The sequence below is a fragment of the Kryptolebias marmoratus genome, linkage group LG15 (assembly GCF_001649575.2).
Source record: "Kryptolebias marmoratus isolate JLee-2015 linkage group LG15, ASM164957v2, whole genome shotgun sequence".
NCBI classification, from domain to species: Eukaryota; Metazoa; Chordata; class Actinopteri; order Cyprinodontiformes; family Rivulidae; genus Kryptolebias; species Kryptolebias marmoratus.
In genome coordinates this window covers 23,716,694-23,741,355 of record NC_051444.1, presented here as the reverse complement: position 1 = coordinate 23,741,355, position 24,662 = coordinate 23,716,694, and the positions used below count along the sequence as shown (strand labels likewise).

The 24,662-nt window shown below is 38.5% G+C and overlaps 1 protein-coding gene across 1 annotated transcript in view; it reads right to left on the bottom strand.

The window, feature by feature from the left end:
* trip4 (thyroid hormone receptor interactor 4) overlaps nt 1–22,841 on the bottom strand; it is an 84,164-nt gene extending 61,323 nt beyond the window's left edge. The window contains exons 1-11 of the mRNA XM_017414195.2: nt 22,682–22,841; nt 21,283–21,464; nt 21,008–21,129; nt 20,166–20,384; nt 19,996–20,074; nt 19,798–19,903; nt 19,429–19,644; nt 19,200–19,329; nt 18,915–19,108; nt 18,714–18,838; nt 18,278–18,369 (exon numbers count right to left, since the gene is read on the bottom strand). Of these exons, the coding sequence (XP_017269684.1) occupies nt 18,278–18,369; nt 18,714–18,838; nt 18,915–19,108; nt 19,200–19,329; nt 19,429–19,644; nt 19,798–19,903; nt 19,996–20,074; nt 20,166–20,384; nt 21,008–21,129; nt 21,283–21,464; nt 22,682–22,761 (1,545 nt within the window). The 5' untranslated portion in view covers nt 22,762–22,841. The remainder of the gene's footprint in view (nt 1–18,277; nt 18,370–18,713; nt 18,839–18,914; nt 19,109–19,199; nt 19,330–19,428; nt 19,645–19,797; nt 19,904–19,995; nt 20,075–20,165; nt 20,385–21,007; nt 21,130–21,282; nt 21,465–22,681) is intronic.
* Nucleotides 22,842–24,662: the final 1,821 nt, after the last annotated feature.

Below are 24,662 nucleotides of genomic sequence, written 5' to 3'. Positions count from 1 at the left end.
TACTGAAAGAGTGTTAAGTACATTTGCAGCAGTTTCTTTTAATACAATGCGTCTCATTTTTGGTTGGTTGTCATTAAACGGCAGTTTCATTGTTTTGCTTTGTTGTATTGTATTACATCGAGTCAAAACTCACGCTGAATAATTCCGCACTGTGATTAAGTGGTGAGCTGTACTGTGTTGTATTAAGTTTTTGCTGGTATATTGCATATTGACAGTTCGTTGACATATGCATCATACTAACCAAAGACCAGTGATGGACAACCCTGTTATAGTGCATTTCTATTACAAATGTGTACTGGAAATGGGATCACTCCTTAGTCTCAGCTTTTAGACTTAACATATATTATATAACATATATTATTATATTATATTATTATATTATATATATTATATAACATATATATATAATATCTGGTAGGTATGAAGCATATGAAGCATTCAAGTAGACAAATAAAATAAGAGCTCTACTGGAAAATGGTAAACAGCTAAATCTCATATGTTAATTTACTCTGTAGCTTCAATGATTTTAGCTATTTTTAAATATGTCCATTTTAACTGTAAACAACACTTTGTAACACACATAAAAACTGGACTCTTCTTGCATTTATGCCTATTTACTAGAATTGCTAATGCTAACATTTCAAATTGAGTCTTTTAATACTAACTAAATACCAGCAGACTATATGTAGTTTTGCCTGGACAATGCATAATATTTTCATTTTGTAATTTTTATCAAAATCTGTTCATTACTTTTTGGGCAATTGTTGTGCTCAGACAAACAAGTAAAGAAACAAATGCTACCGAAAACAAAGACCTCCTTGGCAGAGGCCAATAAATTAGTAATACCACTGTATGTTCATTTAATTCCTAGATGCCTATGAATCCTTTAAAATTGGTATCAAAGGGTGAAAACTTGTATCCTCAGCTCACATGGGCACAGTTATTAGATCATACAGTAACCAGAATCTGAAATACTCTTTCCTCCTGAAACCAGCAGCTCTAGAAACTCACTTAGTCCTTTTCGATGTTGCTCAGAAACACAGTCAGAGGGTGAAATGATTAAAAATTTAACACACTCCTTCACCAACAGAATCAACTGGTGTCAAGTTGGAGAGTGAACATTAATTATCTAGGAGTGTCCAACACTGGCTCCTGGATTTTTTTTACATTATTAATATCCTCAACACAACAAGAGACGCGTCTCATTATTAGAAGCCCGGCGCCAAAGCCACGATTTTCCAATTACTGCCTCTGTGTCTGCTCAAGTGCAAAAACACATTTCCTTTGCCTTTAAAATGTTGTTAGTTTCAGGGAAACTAAAAGGTCATCTTGACACATTTTGTGCTAATAGAAACTTCCACTAAATGTAATTCAGTACTTGAAAATAAACTAAAGAGACAGCCCTCTATTTTATTCAAATTGATTCTAAGCAGATTTATGTCATTAACTTTGATCTCGTGTTATTTTTCTACTGTCATGTTGAGTTCAAGAACCACTGTGTACATCAGTAACTTAGGAATCACTGTTGCCTTTGTGCACGAGGATCTAAAGTGGTCACCAGCCAAACATCCGGCTATTAAGGCAGGAGCAGTTTATTATTAGCAGTAAAAGTTTATTTTCAACCCTTGTGCTACATGAGCCTAACAATTCTGCTGGGCGAAAATAATGCTGGTAAAGAGCAAGGTACACATTAGTCTGTTTAGACTGTACTCCTGCTGACAGGTGTAGTTAAGTCATGTATTTCTGCAGAGGGAGGGGGTTCACACAGACTTCCTCACTTTTGCCAGTTCTACTTTCCCAGCCATGTTTATGACTTCACCTCCTGCAGTGGCCCTCTGGCAAGAAGAAAACAAGACTGTCTCACAACAGTCAAAGCTCTTTAGACTCAACAAGGTAGTTTGCTGGAACTTTCCTCCGAAATGGGTCCTCTCTTGTACACACAATTAAGCTTCTATTTGACTAGTTCGGGGCTCTCGTCAAATTAAACAATTAAAAATAAATTTGTTGCTGCAGAAAATTGAATTCAGAGAAACTGACATTTTTTTTGTCACACACTGTGTTGCTTTTCGGCAAAGGTTGTTTGTGTCTTGTCAAAGCATACAACAAACTCCTCAACTAAATCGTTTTCTTTACAATACACTGAGCAATAATCCCCAGAGATATTACTGTCTGCCTTCAAAGAAAGGTTTCTAGGAGTCCATTCAAGGAAGCCATTAAAGCCTATTTCCCACCACAATCTTTTTCCATTGGTGCTACAAATCCATGTCTCCTCGACACAGGTGCTGTCAGCAAAGAGGCTTCTAGTTTATACAGGGTAACAAACCACTTCATAGAGGGCATTTGATTTGATAATGTGGAAATTAAGAGGAATGGGACATTTTAAGAAGATGTCTGTTTTTTTCAAGTGAATATTTGCTTTGATTTTCTGATGTTGGGGTGCAGCCCTCCCATCTGTGTTCACTCAGTCTCTGTGGGAAATAACTGTTCCTTCTTATACAGGCTGGCAACAAGGGGTTGAGTGAGGGGCACACTTGACGGCTGTTTTTTGACTTTTGTCAAAATGAAAATTTTAGGTTTCTCACAGCCTGTGATCAGGACTACAATAACTTACAACAGATGAAGTGAACTGACGTATCTGTTCTGAGGGAAAGCAGGCTCAACAGTGAAAACGCTTCATCAGTTTTTGCCACTTACACGTTTCCCTGAAGTGAGCTTAAACATTTTGAAGAATAGGCAACGAGGAGACTCAATGAAAACTTGAATTTCTCCTACATTATTGCAACCTTAAGGTGCCATTTACATAGTTAAGGCTTAGACATTTTCTTAGACATCATTTTAGTGATCGACTTCGCAAAGCAGTTGACACACATGGACTTGTATTGACCCTTTTTTCTGGTCACCTGCAACACAGCATTGCAGCAAGAAGGTCACAGATTTGACTTTTGGCTGGGGCCTTTCTACGTGACGTTTGCGTGTTCTTCCCGTACATGTGTGGGTTTTCTCTGGATCCTCCCACAGTCCAAAAAATATGCATGTTAGCCAAATTGACTACTTTTAACTGGCCCTAAGTGTGATTGTGTGTTAGAATGATTGTCTGTCTCATTTGTCTCTATGTGGCCCTGTGATGGACTAGCAAACCTGTTCAGGGTGTACCTGTCACCCAGTGACCCCTGGAGATAAACACCAGGGGCCTCATGTATGAACGGTGCGTACCGCAAACAGATTGCGTAAGCCATGTTCCACGCATACGTTCAAAATAAATGTTGCGTGAAAGTGTGTGCAAATATACGTGAAGTTTTGACCTGCCGTGAGAATGTGCGTACCTCCACGCAAACTCTTTCCGTCAACAGTATCAAACTACAAACTACTGAAACTTGCTGTATGTAAATAGAACTCCATTTGGTTTTCTGAACTCAAAGGCATTTAAACACGTTTTCTCATGAACCTAAGCATTTATGGTTTAAAGCCGAACAATGAAACTGAACCACATTTAACCTCGTACGGGTAAAACAAAAACTTCAAAAAATGATCAAAACAACCTCAATCCAATGTAAACTGTAACATTTCCTCTATTTTTGTCACTTTTAGATATAAACATGTATTGGTGACCGCACGCTTGTGAGGCGCACAAACAGTTGAGCGCAAAAAATGCATGTTTACGGTCAAAGGGGCACTTCCATTCTCACTGAGAAGAAAATTGTGTTGGATCAGCAGATTAATTTAGAACAAGTCATGTGACGATTCCTGAAGTCGACAAAATGTAGACAATCACACACGCCCATAAATAGCTGTGTAAAATTGTGCGTAATTGTGGAACAATGGCAGCTTTGGCGCTGATGGAAGGGAGCGTGCTTTCAGGCATCACAGGGACGTGTTGGCACACGATGACGCCTGGCTTATTGTTTGATTCAGAGTGCCCAGGGCCATTCTTTTGAAACTTTGCGCTTAACTGGCCTCAGCGTTACAAAGAAAAACTAGGAGGAGTCGTGAATTGCTGGTGCCAGTTCAAGTCCTCACCATGCTGTGATCCCTTGCAACTGCAGCTTTACAGAGTGAGCTGGCTGACAGGTCGAGTATTTCACAGTCATCCATTAGCTGTCCTATGCCAGCGGTATTGGACGACCTCATCCATACGATGCCCAGATATATCAAATTCTCCAACACCGTGGTTGAAACGCTTTGTCAATGTGCCGAGACCAGTTTCTTAACATCAGCCATTTCATAAATACGTTTCTTAGTTCTACCAAGCTCCTGTGTGCCTCTGTGTTTAAAGTAATTATGCTATTACACACATACGTAAAGTTGGAAATGCCTCAACCTCAGAAGTGTGCTGCACCTTTTTTCAATTTTGTCCGTACACCAACTTTCAGTATGCGCACTCTTTCATACATACCCTGAAGGCACATTGGGTAAAGAAAATGGATGGATAATTACAAATATCATTCTCAACAAGGGGGCTTATGTAAACTATCACGAAAAGCTATTCATCTAATCCACTGTTTAAGTATTTTCAGTCCAATGCTCATTTTCAGTTATTCTAAATCCATGACACAAGTGTTTTCTCTGTAAATCTTACTATGCATATATTATTCATGATGTATTGTTATTTTTACATAAAAATAGGATGATATAGAGATGAATCACTTCCTTTTGCTTTAGTGTTTGACAACGAGCTGGATAAATAGCTTCTTTCACGCTCTGTTTAAAAAAGACACATGAACAGGTTGGATTAAATGTCAGAAAAGAGAATGACTGTTGCTTTTGGGAAATTCCAATGTTAATACATCGACGTCTGGGCTCAAAATGAATCAGATAATTGCACTCGGAAAATGCTCTTCATTTGAAATGGAAAAAAAAGATGCACCGTTTCATGGTGATTACATGCATGGTTTTCAAACACAAAGCAAAAGTGTCTGGAATCATATTCTTGCAGCACTGCACCACTAGAAACTTGACAGGTAAAAAAAAATGGTGTTGCATGTAAATCAATACTCTGCTTCACACACCAAGCCCGCAGAAGCAATTCATGTCATATTTACCCAATGAAGCATGGCGGAGCGGCCTGTGGACTAGAGCTCTGAGAAACCTCGCTAAATATAGAAGAGCGACAAGAATGAAATGTTGAACTTGGCAGCCAAGTTAATAAGACTGCAAATTCCTAATATGCTTTAAACATCTACAGTATAGGTTAATAACTCATGGCATATTTTATTTTAGTGAGCATATTTTTAGTGTTATCTGTTGTACTGTAGAAGACCCAGGATAGTGTCTGATCATAAACTCTTTGAGCCTTATATACTCAGGTATTAATTTTAGTATATGTTGGTAATTTTTGTAAAAGTGTACTTATACAAAGCAATTAGGTTGATGTGTTCGAACTGATGCTTATGTGTCCTGGTGTCTGTTTCAATGATTTTGCAACAGGCATGAGTATGTAACTTTGAAGATATTTATATAGCTGTTTGGTCAAATCTTGAATTAACGTTTTGCGCAATGTGACCCATTATCGCAAGATCTTGTGCAATCAGTTAGCATTCAGAGTTTGTGTTGAAAATGAGACAACTACAACAAACTTCAGATCAATATTTGTAAAATTAACAGCCAGCACAAAAATGTAATCAGTTGTAGATGTATGTACATCCACTAATTAGTTTCCTAGAGTTTCGCCAAAATTTGTCCAGTGGGTCTTCGAGATATTTTGCATGTGATGGGAATTACTACACCAAATTTTAGCTCAATATTTGTAACTGTGTCATCCAGCAGTAAAAAAAAAATCCATAAAATTAAATATTTCTCACATATCTGCACTTTGTCACATATGAACAAACCGAAGACTAGCTTAAGCAAATGAAATATAGGCAGGGCAATTAAAGTCAATCATTCCACATCTGTGCTTCTACAACAGACATAGGATTTGCCAGAGATGTAACAAATGCCCATCAAGACCTACAAATTAAACCTCATTCAGTTACCAAGATTTTTTGCAGCCCTCAAAAAGTGCTGCTACCTTTGTGTAATGACAGCAGACAGCCACGTGGAACCTGGGAAGTGCTTTAAATGGCAAACAAGTCAATTGGTCTATGAAAATCATTGCATTCTAATTAAACAAAAATGGTTCTGCAATTAAACACATTTACTTTAAAAACCATCCTAGATAATATAAATCCTGCATTTTAATATTCTACCAGTATATCAGTCATAAACAACACAAAAACTGCTGACAGATATTTACAACAGATCACTTTGTTAAAATGCCTTTAGCAGGGAACACTCAAGTCCAAGTACTCATGTGAATGTTATAATGACAAACACTACCCACTTAAACACTGTTGCAGTGGACTAACCAAGCAGCACAAAGAGCCCCACCACCCCGTAAAACCTGTTAAATTATTACTGGGTGGTGGGGCTTAGTAATATGACAAGCCCAAGGCGATGACTTGGCGTCCAGGCTCCTGAGATTACAATCTGACTGAGCATCTGTGGGATCCGCAGGAACAAGTCTGATTCATGGCGGCTCCACCCTGCAACCCACAGTACTGAAAGATCACTTGCCAAGACTCCAGTCCCAAACACCACAAGACAAGCCTCAGAGGCTCTCCATCCATTCCCCAACAGATCCAAGCTATTTTGGCAAAACAGCAAGAAAATAGATTATACTAAACAAGTGGTTTTAATGTTTTGGCTGATTGGTGTAAGTATGTTTTGTGATATAAAAGAACCATAACTCTCCCACACATGCTTTGACTTCAGCTTTTCTTTTTATTATAGCCCCACACATTCTTAAATCATGTAATGTGTGCAATGGTGTGAATTTAAAGACAGCTATTTTGTTTTTATTGGGTTTGGGAGTTCTGCTATGACAGTCAAGAATGTAATTCTAAAATATGTCTGTAGACACTTTTTGTAGTTTTACCTTAGCACCCACTCACTCAGTTAAGTCAAGCATGAAGGCATATTGTATTTGATGTAAATTCTGCTTGATCACACACATAAGCACCTGGTGGTATACAGAGCACTGTTAACTCCCTGCCTCCCACAGCACATCCAGCTCATATCCCAGCCATTTTAAATGAGTGACTCTAATAGATTCCACATACCAAAGAGACACTGTCACATGTAAGACAAAGATGGACTTTATGTACTGAATGACTGAATGGCAAACACAAAGGTCAGAGTCTATGGTAACTTCCAGTTTATGTGTGTCCCATGCACTGAGAAAAGACCAATTTTTATTTTGGGGTTAAAAAAATGGGTAGAAAATGGTTATTTTGTACAGTACTTATCACCTATTTGGAATTACAAGGGTTAGCTATACATTACGTGAGCAACATATTCTGAGTCAAAGTCACTTAGTGCTTCTTTGGACTGAAGTTTCATAAAAAACAACAACAAAACAGAAAAGAAATCTTGTTCCACCGTAGCAGAAAGCAGGTTATGTTTCCCCAGCTGATAGAAGATGGGGGCGGAAAAAAATAAGTTTCAAATGATGTCTTTAGAATTACTAACAGGTTTTTCTTGCTCAAATTAAAATTAACACACTTCACAAGCTTTCGTGAAGTGAAAATGAATCTTGAGTTGGCTGAGAAAGAAAGCAAGAAATTATGTTTTAGTAAATGTAACAAAAAGACCAATCAGAAGTGTTCAGCACTGTAAAACCAGTATTTCACTGGGCTGGGACTGTTGGAGACTGAAAATTGTGAGAAAATAAGCAATAGGAATTCTGGGTATTTGCGAATGAGTGACCAGCAAGCCATGCAACCGTGCTTTAGGCAGCCAGTTTTCAAAAATATGACCTTTTTCATTTGCACAACCTGCAAAACTGTATTCTAGGTTGTGCACATTATTTTGTTGCACACCTTCACCTACATTGTACCTTTCTGTATTGGAGCACACTTTTGAAATGCAGAAAGGCAGATTTGCAGCTTTTTTTCAGTAAATATTATTTGTTATCATCATCTTGGTTAGACCTGGACATTAGCACAAATGTTTTCTGTCATAAAGAGAGCAAGTGTCAAAAATCAGCTTTAACTCTAGAATTATGGAAAGTAAAGGGTTCGAGACAGGTTTGAGATGCAACCCACAACTCTGTGAGTATTTGAAGACAATATTTGTGTCACTTTGTTGCATGTTTTTGAACAGGTTTAAAATTAAAATGGCGAGACTGCGAGCCTCTGAGAGAACCCCTGCAAACATTTTGAGAAACTTTGAAGACACCTTTGTGAAAGCTATTAACCAACTAGTGGCTAACAGTCGCAACCAAGTAAGACACTGGTTTAGCTTCTCTCCAAAGGCTTAGTGTAAGCTCATAAGTAAAACCTAAAAAAAAAGGACTTGGACAATGCTTTTGCAGTCAAAATGTACTTATAGATCATATAGGTCAGTGGTATCTAATCCTGGTCCTGGAGGGCCTCTATCCTGCATGTTTTAGTTGTTTCTCTGCTTTGACTCGCCTGATTTGAATGAGTGAATGATTAACAGGCTTCTGCAGCACTTGAAGACCTTCTGAAGAGAAGGGAAACAACTAGATCGTGCAGGATAGTGTCCCTCCAGAACCAGGATTGAACAACATTGACATAGTTAGATATAATCAGTGGCTATACTTGCAGTGTTAAACCAGTATGTGCGATACGATTTCACAAAGTAAATTTCATGAATAAAGAAAACCCCAAAATATTCCTAAAGTCCTGATAATCTTCCCAATGAAATGGAGCTGAAAATAACTCAGGCTTGCTGGGCTAGTGGAAGCTACAACTTGCTGTACACAATGAGAGAAAGATTAATGGCACTAGAGGCACGGATGGCCGCTCTCACCTCCCCCTCTCTCCATACTTTCCTCTCTTCGGCTGTCACTGGCAGGAAGTTGCTGAGCAGACATGTCACCCAGCAGACTACAATTGAGTTTGTAATCTCTGACCCGCAGTGGCAGAGAGTCTCTCGGTCTCTGTCTCTCTAGTTCTCCTTTTCGAGAAGAGATAGTTGTGGTAATATGTCTGCCGGGATAGGGCTTGGCTGGATAAACATTGCTCTCCAATGAACACACACACAGATGTATGTAACATTAAGCGATTGTTAAGACTTGCTCGGGGAATGTTGGCAAAAACATTTAAAATGAGATAGATATCAGAGAGGGTAATGTCTACTCTCACATTTAGAATAAAAAAAGGCATAAAATATGATTAAATTAAACTCTTTTTCAAATCCTGATAATATCACGGCAGGAAAACACAACTGCCTCCTGGCATTGTGCAGAGCACTTACTCACTGCACCACACAAGTTGACACAACCTTCGCTCATTTCCTCATTCCAACACAGAGGACTGGCACACACACTGGCCTCATGAGGAGCCATTTTGGGGCATCATCAACAAACACCAGATGTGAAGATGGGAGATAAATGTCAAACATATTGATTCTATGCTTCATTAAAGCTTATTATAGGGAAGAGGAGGCAGACATTGCCAGTGGCAAAGCATTAAATAGATGGCAACATTAGCATCTACAGAGGTCTTGTTTTATGCAAACATTGTTTAACACAGTTGGAGCTTTATTTGACGGAGAACGCAAACAGGGACCAAGAAAACTGTTTCATAAACCATAAACAAAACGGCTGCTCTCGTTCCAGCTGGGGCCTGAAAACTATCTGAATTGCAAGCATAATTATTCAAAAACTGCAACAAGTCAAATAAAAATTAGACTGCTGTTTTTTACCATTTACTGAGAGCATTTATGCCACCAATGGCCCAGATGATCTTTAAACGCGCAATTACTAAATTTTGTGAAAAAGAAAATGCACCAAGAGGTCATATTCAACACATAAATAAAGCTTTTATGAACATTATAGTCTTTATCAGTAATGTGGTGTGGTCCTCTAAATTTCAGACTCCAAGCAGAAGCTCAGCTTTGCTTGTTGGATTAAAAGATAGAAGACTAGATGACTAGATGAACTTGAATTGTGATTTAAAAAATGATATATGACAATTTGAAGGAGAATAAACTCAATAAGTAGAAGAGGACACCCTCGGGCCATAGGTTAGGTTAGGTTAGAGGTTCTGACATCATTGTTTTCAAAATGTAGCAGTTTTGCAGTCTACACGAAAATGCTAGAGTAGCGTTTTGTGATTTTAACTCTCTAAAACCTGTTTTCAAAAAAGTACAATTTGGGGCTCAAAATATACAGTTTCTGTGTGGATGAAAGGCATCTGTATTTACACAAATTGCTTCTGTGTGGACAGCCCCTAAGTTACTTAGTACATTGTCCTACTTGGGTGAAAACATACCCATTTATTTGCTCTTGGACAGCTGTGTCCCAGGAGCCAAAGCGGTTGTACCTCAGTTTAAAGGTTGTTGGTTAGATCCCCAATCTCTTTAGTAAAAATTAAAAAGGGCTTAGATATTGAACCCCACATTTCTACCCAATATGTTCCCCCACTTAAGACTACTTTTGGACTAAAAGTGCCTGGTAAATGAATGACAAGCATTATAATGTAATATTTTAATCACAAATCATAAAAATATTTGGTGAATGGCACCTTCAAAACTTAGAACATACTGTTGCAATTAAACTGGCAACAAAGTACAGTATATATGTAATTTATCACAAAGACTAAAAGTCAGTGAAAAGCTATCGTACTTTGAAACAAAAAGGTTTTCTTCTTTTCTTTTTGATGCATTTTTGCAATAGTCTGTATTACACAAGTATAACCACCTAACTCAGGATTTTATATCTCATCATTCTGTTCTTGGTAACAGTCAATAATATCAGTCAGCACTGTAACATCAGGGTTATCCCTGCAGGCTTTCCTGTTTATTTTCTCAAGGACAGCTCTGAAGTAATGACCACATAATGACTATGACCTAAGGACCATTCTTCCAGCTCAGAAAAGAGACAAGACAATATTGCACCTTAGAAATATGTGGAAGAGGTTTATTTTGGAAAAGCAATAATAAGCCACATTATTTTTAAAGAAGAATTTGAACCTGTTTCAATTCAATCTTCCACTTAAAACAGGGGTTGGTATTCAGCTGCCTCGCTTTGATTCTGAGTTATTATCATCAAACAAGCTACCATCAAAGCAAGCTGTCTGAAATGTGTCTCAAATTGTCCCTTTCGTTGTTTTAAAGTCCTGTGATCAGCATACAGAGAGAGGAACAAAACTCATTAAATGAACAGAACAATATAAAGGAGAAGATAACAAAGGGGGCTTGACTGTCAGCTTTCCTAACAGCTCAGAGTGTGTGACATTTAATGAAGTGGTCTGTGGACAGCAGTAGCAGCCCATTTAAAGTCTAGCAGATGGTTCTATGTATTTTTCATGCTGTGGAAAACCTGTGACCGAGGTTTAGTTGGTTGTCATCCAGTGCTGAGGGGCCTTGAGCTGAATGCATTCTACACACCACTGCAAAATCACATGATGTCTGACCTCTCTGCCATGGCAAACTGCCCAGCAGGGAAGAGGGAGGAAGAGGGAGGAATGTCAGTGTGTTGGTGTGCAACTGAGGTTCAGCAGAAACACACAGAGAGAGACTGAAAAACGCTCGATTGACATTAAGTGTGCACGTTTGTTCGGCGAGCATAATTTTAGTTTTACAGCACTGACCTGTAAAACAATGTTAGAGAGAAAGTGGGGAAAATGTGAGGATGGAAGGATAGAGGGGAGGGGAAGGGAAGCGGAAAGAGACAAGCAGCCACCATTAAGGATTTCAAAAATGTTACAGAGAGAAAAAAAAAAGGGAGGGAGGAAAAAAATAGCACTGCCTCACTTCCCTTCCTTTGGAATGCATCCAATATATCCTGTGTGCATGAGAGAGAGTGTGTGTACATGTATGTGAGGCATGCTGGCAGGAAGGCTTTCAGCATATAAATATCACATTACCACACAAGGAAACTCAGGCATCAGTTGGAGCTTCCAGCCAGCCTAACAAGCGCGGGAGCTCCACTCTGGAGGTCAGGAGGAGAGCTTACACAAATGGAATTCCACAGGAACCAGTTCTTCTTTTAACAGATAAGTGGGAACTGGGTTGGAGCCGTGTGATGTGGTGGAAGCCTGGTTCCAGTTATCCTACATGTGCTAGTGTGCATGCATCGAGTGAGTCGCAGTCCATAATATATGCCAACAAGTGCAGAAAGGTCAGGTGAAGAACAGCACAAATTACTCCAATGTCAATACAAATCTCAGTTCAACAGAAAGTATTCAATACCCAACAAGATCGCGTTCAGATCTAATGTCCAAAAAATTCCCTACAAGTACGAATTTTGATCCATCGCATAGACGTCCGATTGTCTGAAGTTCAGGACAATTGCGTCAAACAATAATTGTCTCCAGTGGCAAAAAGAAGGAGTCAAGTACCAGATGGTCTGACTCAAACAAACCCCTGATCTCATCAACACCGAGTCAATCTGGGATTACATGAAGAGATGGAGAACAATGATACAGACAAAACACACAGATGTACCGAGATGATTTGAACAACCTACCTGCCAAAGGATGACAACTACTGCTGATTTCATTCAGCTGTATTTGTGTTTGCTGTGCTTCGTCTGACCTTGGGAGTCGATCATTTGAAAACCAATCATAGTTGGCCATGTTCTTACGCAATTACAGCTACTTAAAGCAGAGAATGACAGAGTATTCTGTGAAAACATTTTCACTGGGGTCAGTTCAAGGTGCACTTTTCCATTACTTCATTAAAACTCACTTGATTTTCTGTGTACTCTGCAGTTACCAAATATGGCAAAAGCACAGTCAGATTTTGCTACAAACATTTTTGAGAAAAATACTGTAAAAGTGATTATTGTCTGAATGACTGATTTTTTAAACAAACATGTTAGCGCAATTTTAATCTTGAAAATAAAAGGTTTTAAATTTTTATGCCAAATTGGTATGGAACTGGAACATCGTGCTCGTTCAAACATGACCCAAAGTCTGCAATTTAATCATATTACCTAAAAGTAAGGCCTAAAAACGGCTTTATTTAAAGCTTCCAGCGTAACGTAACAGTGTGACTGTGTGGAAACCTTTCAGATACCGGGAATCTGTAACTAAAGCCTGTATACTGAGCTGCGACTGCTGGAGACTATTTGGAGACACCGAATTGCACAAAAACACTCAAATTTTGACACGGTATCACAGTAATTTACTACTTACGATACGTAACTGTGAATAAATTGCAACATACAAATACATTTGTCGCAGTTTAGTCACAAAGTGTCTTTATTTTGTCTCAGTATGATTGCACGTTATTGTCTTTGTTAGTTTCCAACCACTCACAGTTTTGTTTTACTGGCTCCCAAAGTTGTTGCACTTCCTGACTCAAGGGAACTAAATTTAAAAAGGGTTCAAGTTCAATTTTTTTTGAACATGTTCAAAAAAAAAATAGCAAGGCCATTAGCTCACACAAGGAAAATGAGAACCCTTACAAATGTTTCAAGACATTTTGCAAACTCCATTGTGAATACCATTATCAATGTTTTTGCCTACAGTCACAGCCAAGTGCGATACAGGCTATCTTTAAATATTATTTAAAGATGTGTTTATCTTGTTGTCACATAATAAAGCCTCTACATCTTTGCGTCCACTTTTGCATTGTTTCTATCCTATAAAATAAATCTAATTTGATTTAGCCTACAAAAGGAAGATCGTAAAACTTACTTTAGCACCAGGCTTAGAACCATTGCTATAAATAATTCAGAACAAATCATGTCTTAAATGTGTGTGTATCGGATATGAATGAGAGCTGGGAGACGCGTTATATGTCACACTTCAACATACAGTACCTGAAGGTAATAAAATAAATATGCGTATCTTTTTACACCACACTATTATAGTGTTAAAACATCTGCGAATAATGTAAGTTACATATTGCATCACTAAGTCAGCATTAAGCAAATCTCAGCACCCTTTGATGGATCATATAGAAAAGCCCACGGTGCTTTCTTGTTGTCATAGTGACTATATATGAATCAAAACAGCACACAAGAGTCACTGCTTTTACTCCTGGCACACCTGTCTGAAACTCCCCCGACTTGGATGACCTTAGAGATTTAGCCCTGCAGTGGTCTTTGGAACAGAGCAAGAAATCAGACCTTTACTGAGACTGTGGACCAATCCAATCAATATTTTCACCACAGGAGTAAGTTGATGGTGCAATTCAAGCTCTGTATGGGTTGTTGTGCCTTTGCCGGTGAGGGGGGGAGACCCACTTAAAGGCTGAGTATGTGTCTGAACACGTGCAGATGAATGTTGTACTTGCACACTGGAGTCAAACAGCGTTCAAATATACTGCATGTGTTAACAAAAGTGACTAAAAACACCTCAACAAATTTGTTTTGTGTCTCAAATTAGTCTCTCCCAACGACTGCATTTCCATTTTCAATATGTAATACATTTATCTTGTATCCCAACTCCCCCTTGCCCTCTGCAGCAGGCAGGTCAGGAGTGCATCTCCACCCACTGCTGAGTGAGCACTGAGCGGTAGGAGTAGAGAGACAGACTACAGATCATAATGGCTCACAAATTATCAGCAGTAATGGGGGTTGGGGAGTTGGAAGCAGAGAGAGAGAGAAAGAGAGAGAAGGAGAGAGAGAGAGAGATTATCTGGAGAATGGATCAATACACCAGTCAGTTTCTAATGAGGGGAAGAATTGGTCTAAGTCGAGCACATGAAAATCCTGCTCAGCATTAAGGTGGTCTTCTTTCTGTACCGTCTGTCAATGTGCTGTAAGGTCTGCAGTGCTGACTTGTGCAGCAGTGCCCCAAGAGGGCTATGAGCGCTATGACAAGAGGTACTAACATTTACCGCATTTTTTGGTGAATTCTCACTGCTTCACTAATGCTCTCCTGATCTACCCACATTCCACTTTCACTGGATAGTTCAGACATCACTTGGGACAGATTTAGAAAAGCCTGAAGAATAATAGCTGTTTGTCCTTCACTACACCTCTTTTAACCACCCACAGCTGCCAGCTCAGGACAGTAAATCCTACACCTCACCCACTCAGCCTGCCTAGCAGCACAGCTATGTGCTACTATGCACCAACACAACATGCCTTCTCCTAACACGACAGGAAGATGGACTAAAAGGCTGAACGGCTAATAGTAACCATTACTTTTTTTCCAAAATAATGACAGAAATATGTGTTTCCTAATTGCTCAGCACCAGCGTCAGGCGTTTGGCCCTGTTATTCATCTCTGGTTGCGTCGCTATTTTCTACATGTGCCTTTGCTTTCTTTTTTTTTCAAGGGGCCTTATGTCGGGTGGGGGTGTTATTTATGGCTGCTCTGTGCAAGTGGACACACACACACACACCCTTTCACAGGATGAAAGGGCAGTCACACTGCCTGCAAACATGATTTTACAGCCCTGAGTGGAATGAGTGGTGGAGGAGAGAATGAGGACAGAGCACAAAAGGGGAAAGCCCTTAAATTTACAGGTCCCAGCAGTCAGAATGCAACTGTGTCGCAGCACACATTTTCAAAGCTTTTTAAAAAGAAGACAATTGGCTGTAAGAAGGTAGACAAATGTGTGAAAGCGGGTCTACGTACGCATGGAAACACAAGTAGAAAATATCAAAAGAAAAGCTCAGCTTTTTCCGTTGTTTTTGTTAAATTTTTTTTCTTTTTAAATGCAACACAACTGCGCAATTTCCTTCTGCAATCTGTTTCAGTTTTTCATCAAAGATGGTAAACACGCACGTGTGAACATCTGCATGAAGGCTTGTAGCTTTGCAGGACTGTGGCATATTTATACAACATGTAGACTGATGCAAAGTTTCCTGTTTATACTGTTTAACAGTAGACAGACTGTGCATATGAGTATACAGGCCTGTCACATAAAAAACAACGGTGTAATCACAAATATTTAAAGCATTAATAACTACGTCCAAATAAATAGCTCTGTTCACTTGCATGAAAAGAACTGAGAAAAAAAAAGTCATACCTCTACAGTGTTTTTACTATTTTAAAAACACCAAAACAGCTCTTTAGTTAAAGAACATTGTTCTTCAATGAATGTGTAAAAAATGTAGAAGTTTGCTGACTACATGCTCAAATAGATTAGCATGGACACGCAGCCAAACCAGATACCAAAACAGAGGATTGGTTCATTCGCTCCATTTGCACTCAGAAGTCAGAATTTTTGAGTTCCAGGTCAGAAAAAAGTCAAAAATTGGACTTTCAGCTCAGAAAGTGGGAGATTCCTGACCAACACAGACCTAAAATCCAAAATGACTACCTGACATGTAAAAGGTTGTGATAGCTGCAGTGATAAACTTTTTGTTCTCACGTCTGTCAGTTTGTATCTCACTAATCCAGTCACACAGACACAGAACTGTTCAGCTTCTACTGGTGAATGTGTTCCTGAAGTGTTTGAATGTACAGAAATCCATTGTTACCAGCTTGTATTGCGATTGGTAATTTGCCAGGTCACTAAGCACAACAATTAGCACATCCTACTGGTTTCCTGACTCACAACTGGAACACAGTAAAGTCGGGTCTGACGTGATTCTCAGATACGAGTTCTGACTTCCGGGGTAAAAGGAACCAAGCATAAAATAAAGGTCTCCTTCAAACAATAGTTCTGCGATATGACCACAAAGATGATTCCTTCTGTAAGCTGCCTCTGGTTGTTTAGAAATCAATTACTGAGCAAAGATGTGAGCTTTTGTCAGTGAAGCCAGCATCGCAGAACCCACAGAGGAGCGGGGTGTAACTTAAATGCGTTTAATTGGAGCACTACGCAGAAAATGTGCTGGACATTTCCTCAATTTTGAGGCCAGCTGGACAAACAGATCGCCTGTCATCATTACAGCACACCCTAAAGCCACAAAGCTGGCTTACCAGCTTTCATATGTTGACCATTACAGTGCTGTTACCCCCACAGGTGGCGCCTTAAATACGTGACAGCAGCAAGCTTACTCCAACCCCTAAATGCCGCGTCTGTCCTTTCAGAAATCCCACCGAGTTTGGGAAGAAGGCGACTCAGGCTTGGCTTAAAGTGTTTTGTGACAAGGGTTAAAGAGAGGAACTGTTTGGTAAAAACACAATTAAACTGCTGTATCATCATGCAACAAAAGGTTGTTTGCTGCTATATTCTGGTTGAACATTTTGTAAATGAACCTTTAAAGAGAAATAGCATTAGCATAATTTGTATTGTTCACTGATTATTTTGTTAATTCTGATTGTTCCTAATCTGTACAAAATGTCAGGGAAGACTAAAAGAAAGTATTAAAAAAAAGCTTTCTATTGTAATAAAAGCTAAAAGTTATTTCACTGTGAAGTGTTCCCTTTACTAACATAGAATATATTAAAATAAAATAGGCAAACTAGAGTATAGGCAGTAAAATGAGACTAGTTAATGTCAGAAAACTACTCTCCCAATGCCAGAAGCAAAACAGCCCCTGTGACGACAGCAGTGTAATTAGATTTAAATGTGTTCAATTGACTGAATGCGAAAGCAACTCTATATTTAACCAGTGACCGAATGGAGCTGGGTGTGTTATCGAGGTTTAAACGAGGTAAATGTGCAACCAGTTACAATAAATGGATGTAAAAGCTGAAGCAAACAGGTAACATGTTGTAGAAAATAGCAGTGACCATGCTGCAATGATGCAGAGTTGTGCTCTGCCACATCACATTCTGAGAAACCAGCATTCACTTCAGGTCAAATTCACTTTTTTTCCCCCAATGAAGATTTTCAAAGGAAACCGAATCGACTGGTGGAGCTACTCATTGTGCACACCGCCCCTTCGGTGAGGCCTTTGCAGAATCATGAAAAAAAGCTTGTGTTTGTGTTGCTGGTGTCCCTCCTGTGGTGCATGCTGCCTCTAGTGGGACACTTTGTAATCTGACAAGGAGCAGCTGCTTGTTAGGGTTCAATCTGACCCTTGCTGGTAAACGATAGTATTACATCAAGTTTTTACACAGAACATGATGAACTCAGGTGGTAATAAGGTTGTTTTTTCTGTACTTAAGAAAAAAAAAACAGAATAAATCAACTTTTCCAAGTGAAATCACTTATATAAAATCTTAATCCTTTGTTTTTTCAATAATTCAAGTAATTTTAAGGACAATGTTTTGCAGCTGCTAGTGTCATTATCATACATAGTGAATTCTGCCAGTAAATGTAAACCAGGTACTCTGTGTTGAGTGCTATAAGCTGACACCTCAGTTGAAATTCATCTCTACAGAGTGGAAAAGATCAGACAAGGAGGACAGCAGCTGTGGACTTGTAGTTGGTAACGCTTTAAATGAAAACGATCAGGGAAATATGGGTCACGAACCTGTTCTCTGAACTGCTCTTGAGACAGACAGTCGGTCACGTTGACACAACCCAGCAGGCATCCAGAGGGATAGTCGTTAGGAAACTTCGGCTCTGCAGGGATGGAGAGAGAAGCCAACGATTAATGGACACGTCAAACTACGAGGCGTCACCAACACTTCACTTCAACCTTGGAACCAAACTCGTTCAGCATTTATCAGAACAATAAATGAAATGCTTTAAATGGAAACCCAAAGGCTTCTCTCTAAAAAAAAAAAAGAAAATAGCTGCACACTATTGGGCACCATATATCTTTAAATGTTTATATACTGTTTATTTATGCTTAGTTAGAGCCATAAGATGCTGTGACAGCAGTTTTCACGACGGCCAAGCCTCAGACTCAGGGAATAATATCTTATACATTGATTTTTTTTTTAACCCACATAAAGTATGATTACCTTTCTTGTAGATGTGGCGGTACATGGCTTCCACCTCAGCAATCTCCTGAGGAGTGGGTTTCTTGGCTGCAGCAGCGATCCAAAGTCGGCCTCGGTGTGACGTGTACCACGTCCGTCCTTCTACCCTAAACACACACAAAAATATACATTACATGATAGCATCTCTTCTAGTTTTAATGCCCTGAATGACAGAAAATTTACCTCTTGATGCCTTTGACCAGCAGTGAGGCCCATGGCTGATGCATACTGAGGCACCAGCCTCCATCAGAGATCTCCTGCAGCTCTTTGTCCTGGAGCCGCAGCCGGTGGCGTTCCTCTCCTCCTTTCTGCGCCGCCACGCCTTTTCTCTCCTCCTTGGGTCGCTTGCGGTACTCACCGCCTCCAATGTCCACCCACTAGGGAGTTTTAGTTATTGTCATGCAATGACACGTTGCAAAGTGACAGAAATACTTAACCCAAATATGCCCTTCTTCTTAAACGACTTACCTCTGGTGCGGACTGCAAGATGTTTGGGTTGACCAAGTCTCCGAGGCTCTGCCTTTCATTTTTTCTTTCAGAATATCCCGCTGATTGTGACGCTGACCCACTGTTCATAGCTCTGAGTGTCTCATCCAACCTGGAAGTAAATATTAAAGAGGGGGCAAAGCTGTTTGCAATGTCTGCTCAATATGAACTTGTCCCGCCTTTGATTCAAATTGCTGTCAGATCGTCTTACTTGTTGTAATACTCCGTCAGGTTGTTTCCCTCATCAAGCACTTGTCTCCCAGCGAAATCCAGAGTGATCTTCCTGTCCTTGCGGGAGGCATGGCGAAGTTCTCTCAGCTCTTCTTCCTTCTTCCTCAGCTTCTCTCTCTCACCGGGGGACAGCCACTGATTGGATTCGGTGGCAAAGTAATCAGACTCATCATCCAGAACCTGCGTTCTCCTGACACTGGAGTTGAAAGGGGGCAGCAAATTACACAAGTATGTTATTACCATGTGTCAGATACCATCTACAGTAAGTAAAATGTACAGATAAAGCGTTGACAGTCTACACTAGAGAGTAAATCTATTCATTCCTGAGAAGTTGGGCATTTTATGATACCTGTTCTTGTCAAACTCCAGCATTTTCTCTTTGTGCTGAACGGCCTTTTCCAAGCCAGCTTTAATCTTAGCTTCTTGGTGCGGAAGAAGCTCCCTTTCTCCGCAATCTGCCACCAAAGTAAAAACGAATTCATTACATAACAGAGTAATTAGCACTCCGTATTGCTTTCAGAAAAGTCTGAGTAGCTTGGACTCTCACCTCCCATCAGTTTCTTTCTGAGTTTCTGACTTTTGTTGGAGTCTCGTTGTAGAATCTCCTGCTCCTCTCTTGTGCAAACCTCAAACAGAAATCAAACTATGAGTAAAAAAGAAACACTAAAGTGGAAAATTCGAAACGAACGAAGGGTAGAGTGACACAAAGTGGCTCACCAGGCTTCCACAGAAGAGGCAGGGTCCCGAGCCCTCTTGCTCACACACAATGCGGCCACAGTTGATGCAGTTGTTGATAAGTTTGTGTTTTTGGGCGAGGCACTCGCAACTGTGTCGCCCCGGGAGTATGACGGCCAGCTTGTCCTGGCCCTCTTTAGCGTAGAGATTGACAAACTTGGTTTTCTTCTTGCCTGAAGAACTGTTACTGTTTTCCTGGGCCTGAGACAGCAGTAAACAAAATAAAACAAAAAAAAAAAGATAAAATGAGCAAAGATATTTAGTACAGGCAAAACAATAAAATACCAAAGAACATTACACAGCTCCAGTCAAGGTTTTAGATAAATGCTTCATTGGTTTCCAGAGTTTTGACTGTTTTTAAACATTACAGAGATACCATTAACTGCTAAATGAAACCAACTTTTATTTATTCAAAAGAAAAAGAAATCCACTAATGTGTATGTTCAACTTCTAACAAAGGGTAGATTCAGAATCCTGCAATTCAAAACAAACAAGCTATGAGACACAACACATCTTTAGTGCTGATTAAGTGTTAATATTCTCTACATTAACTCAATGTAAACCCTGCTGAGTTGATTTGTGACGAGTCGGCTGGTAAAGTGAAAGAGCAGAAACACTGTCCTGACCAAAAGACTCATGAAGGTTGATGAGAAAGATACCTTAAATTGTAAACCCCAGTTACCCTTTGTTTTTGCTTTTGGACTTACTTTACAAGTTCAGATGCAGTATACAGGACTTCAGGTAAACCATTTCACTTTACAAAAAATAAGAAATGAGAAAACCAAACTGAAGTAGTTGAGAAGAAAGCTAAGGTGTGCGCTCACCCTCATCATATCGATGGGAGTTTTCACCACCTCAGCTTCAGGCTCAGTTCGGCTCGTAGTCATCACCTCCTGTTTGTTACGCCCTTTGCGTTTAGGCTTCTTCTGGGTATCTTTGGACATGTCTTTCACATGCAAAATAGAAAAAAACAACTTTCAGACACAGAGTCTATATTGTTTCATTTAATTTATCATAGTTTGTTTGTTTTGTTCTTCTTGAACTGGGAAGCAGTGCTTTGTAATCCAGGTCAAAACATGTCAGACATTTATCCTCCTACCTGCTGATGACACAGAGTCCTTAACAAGGAAAATGTTTGTTGCATCTGTGGCCTGTCTTTGAGTTTTCTTCCATCTGCTGAGGAGCTCTTCTATAAACTGCCCCTTTCTCCCGTCAGTGCCCTGCAGCAGGTCTCCCACGTACTCTTCAATCTCTTCAGGCTTTTCAATAGATAGGATGTACCTAGACAGCAAGATTACAAAATTACTTATTTCAGAAAAAACTACTCAAACAGTGAATAGAAAGGAAATGACAAAGGATGACTTGTCGTTTTTATACTTGTGTGACTTTCGGTTATGATCAGCTCATATATTTCTCATTAAATAATCAAGAATTTACTGTTTATTCTGATGCCGCTTTAGTTTTGTTCTTGTTCAGCTCTCGAAAATGTTGTTGAAACAAAACACCCATTTATTGAACAAATTTTCCAGTGTGCACACTCTTACAAAAGAGCAAAATGTTATAAAATAGTTTACCTTAAAGTGGACATCTCTTTTGTTACAACAGCAGATACGCAAACAATAATAAAGAGCAGAAAGGCATTTTAAGATCCCGCCTAATCATAAGCTAAGATACAAAACAATCTAATTATATTTTGGTTACTTTGTGATTGCAACCTTGTTATGAGTAGAAGAGCTAAATGAATGGGGCCAAGGAAGTAAAGGGTGTAAGAACACTGGATCTGAATAAATGAAAACAATGAGCTTATCAGACTAGTAACACTAAATTATCACAGTTTTCCAAAGTACAACAACAACCTTTATCACTCGGCTGGTCAGGTAACAGAAAGACTATAAGTATACTCTTTTCTATTTGACAGTCATTAGTGTTATAGAATAGATTTTACTTGTTCTTAGCAGTTTCTTAGCAGAGAACTGTTCAGTATCATGTTGGAAGCCAGTTTATACAAATATATGTAAGAAAACTTCCTACATTCCTGCTTCATTTAAATACCTTAAAAATCAATCATCTGATTCTTTAGCCTGTCAATAATACTGACACGTAACCAAAAAAAAAAAAAACAGCGTTTGTCTTTCTTTTTTTTCTCTCGTGCTCTGAATAATACCTAGCAGTGGCAGACTATTCTTATGATGTTTCTTATTTGAAGACTAACACTGTTAAACAACAACAACAAAACAAAACATATGTGTCATAGATGCTGACAACTTCAGTGAGATGATAAGCAGCCAATACAACGCTCAACAATCTGCTATACTAAGAGGAAATATATACTTCTTGACACATTACGTTTTTTGTACACAAAAGGTGATTGTCATCCGTTTTATTTACATACAGCTAGTTTTTACACGACATCATCAGGATCATCATGCTAACCAGCTAGCTAGCACTAGCCTGGCTTATGCCATACAGTCTAAAAAGTGACATTTAATGGTACTCACTGTACGATGTCTTCACATGCCTCCAAGCCAAATTTATGGTGTAACTGGTCCACACACCACTGCAACAAGGCCTCTGACATTTTGACGAACAAAACGTGAGCTCTGAAGAAGAACCTGAACTTATAGCTTGATCAAGTTTCCGGTCGGACACATATGAGAGACGCACACAATTTACAAGGTGCGACTGGTGCGACTCAGCAGGCGGTTTCAAAACAGTTAATTAAGAAAAAAAAAACAAACTTAAAAATATGTTATTTATTTGTGTTTGAAGTTGTTCAAATCATTTGTGTTTTTCAAGACACTTTATATAAAACTATATGTTCTATTCTTATGATAATGAGAATAGTTGAGTATATTATATTTGGTCACTAGATGGCAGTATTGTGCTCCAGTTATGCTTTCAGCTCATGTTTAAATTTGAAATTAACAGAAGCTAAAAAGACCCTCAGTTTTCAGTATTAATCAGTAACAAGCCAAACAAAATAAATGTGCAAGGCCTGTAAAGGCATACATATTATATATTATAGTATATATTATGCTGCATATGTGACATTTCTCCAAGTTTTGCAATGTCCAGCTACTTCTTATTTTATGTCTAATTTTGTCATTATATTTCCAATGGACAGCCTCTACAGTGGTGTTATGTTTATTTTACAGTTAGCTGACAACATATTGCTTGACATACTAAAAGCACAAACAGTGGCTGCTGATGAAAAGAAAGTTATAACAGCAAAATCCAATAAAATAGTTTGACATTTCTTGTTACATTGTTTGTGTCAGATTACAGTTTGTCCAGGCTGGATCTTTCACAAACCTTTAAACATAATTGCTTCTTTTTTTGTTTAAATGTAATCAGTATTTGTTTTTTCTTTAGGCCTCCAATATTTATGCCAATGAAGTTATCTAAGAGAAAACAATATTTTGGTTCAGAAGTTAACCATCTGAACAGTGTCTTGCAATAAATGATTTTATTATTTCATATGTTTATTGCATGCTTGTTCTTGTAAAATCTATGTCTAGATAATTAGTATTATCTGGCCAATAAATGTGCAAATCATGTACCATTTCTAAGGTATAAAGTCCCTAAAATATTGTTCAGTTTTTTTCCCCTCATATGTCTTTTTTGTGTGTGAAATAAGTTTTAGGTTAATTTAATCCAGACAACTACAAAACTAGATTATGAAGTTGCACCGACCCTTTCACATTCGATTTTGTGCAAAAAAAAGACCATTAAAACACTGCAGAAATAAATTTATAATATTAATTTTATTAGGAAATTTCTGTCTGCTTGTTTCAGATTGGTTTTCAAAGAACTTGACTGTCAGTTTCAGTTTTAACCACCAATTATAGTTTTCATTTCATCAACCGAAAGGGAAATAAAGTGACATATATCCCTTAAATTAAATAAATAAAAAAAGTGGATGCAGTTATAGAAGAAGACAAAACACATTTCAAAATGCAATCTCATCACATTTATTTGTTTATCTATGCAGTAAACAAAAGAAAAAATAAAATGGGTTAAAATGTATCAAGGTAAAAAGCAGAACATATAAACCATTTTGACATAAATCAATTTTTTAAATTTTAAGATGAAGTAATTTCAACAAACAAGTAATACTATAGTAAGTTAAAGTGTTTGATTATGTCTCTGTCAATAATATATCTTGTGTTTATACAAAGGTACTGAGTGTCTCTAGCTTTAGTAGTATTTATGTATTATTATTATTATTATTATTATTATTATTATTATTATTATTATTATTATTATTATTATTATTATTATTATTATTATTATTATTTATGTCAAGGGTGGAAATTAAAGCCACTATGGCTGGTGGACAAAATTTTTTACCAGCCACTCAAATATTTTACCAGCCACTATTTTATGTTGTGACAAAAAGTTATTTCATATGATGATGATGATCGAGGTGGGTGGAAGCAGTTGTGGTGCAACTGCAAATTGCAAAAGTTACCAGGGGGG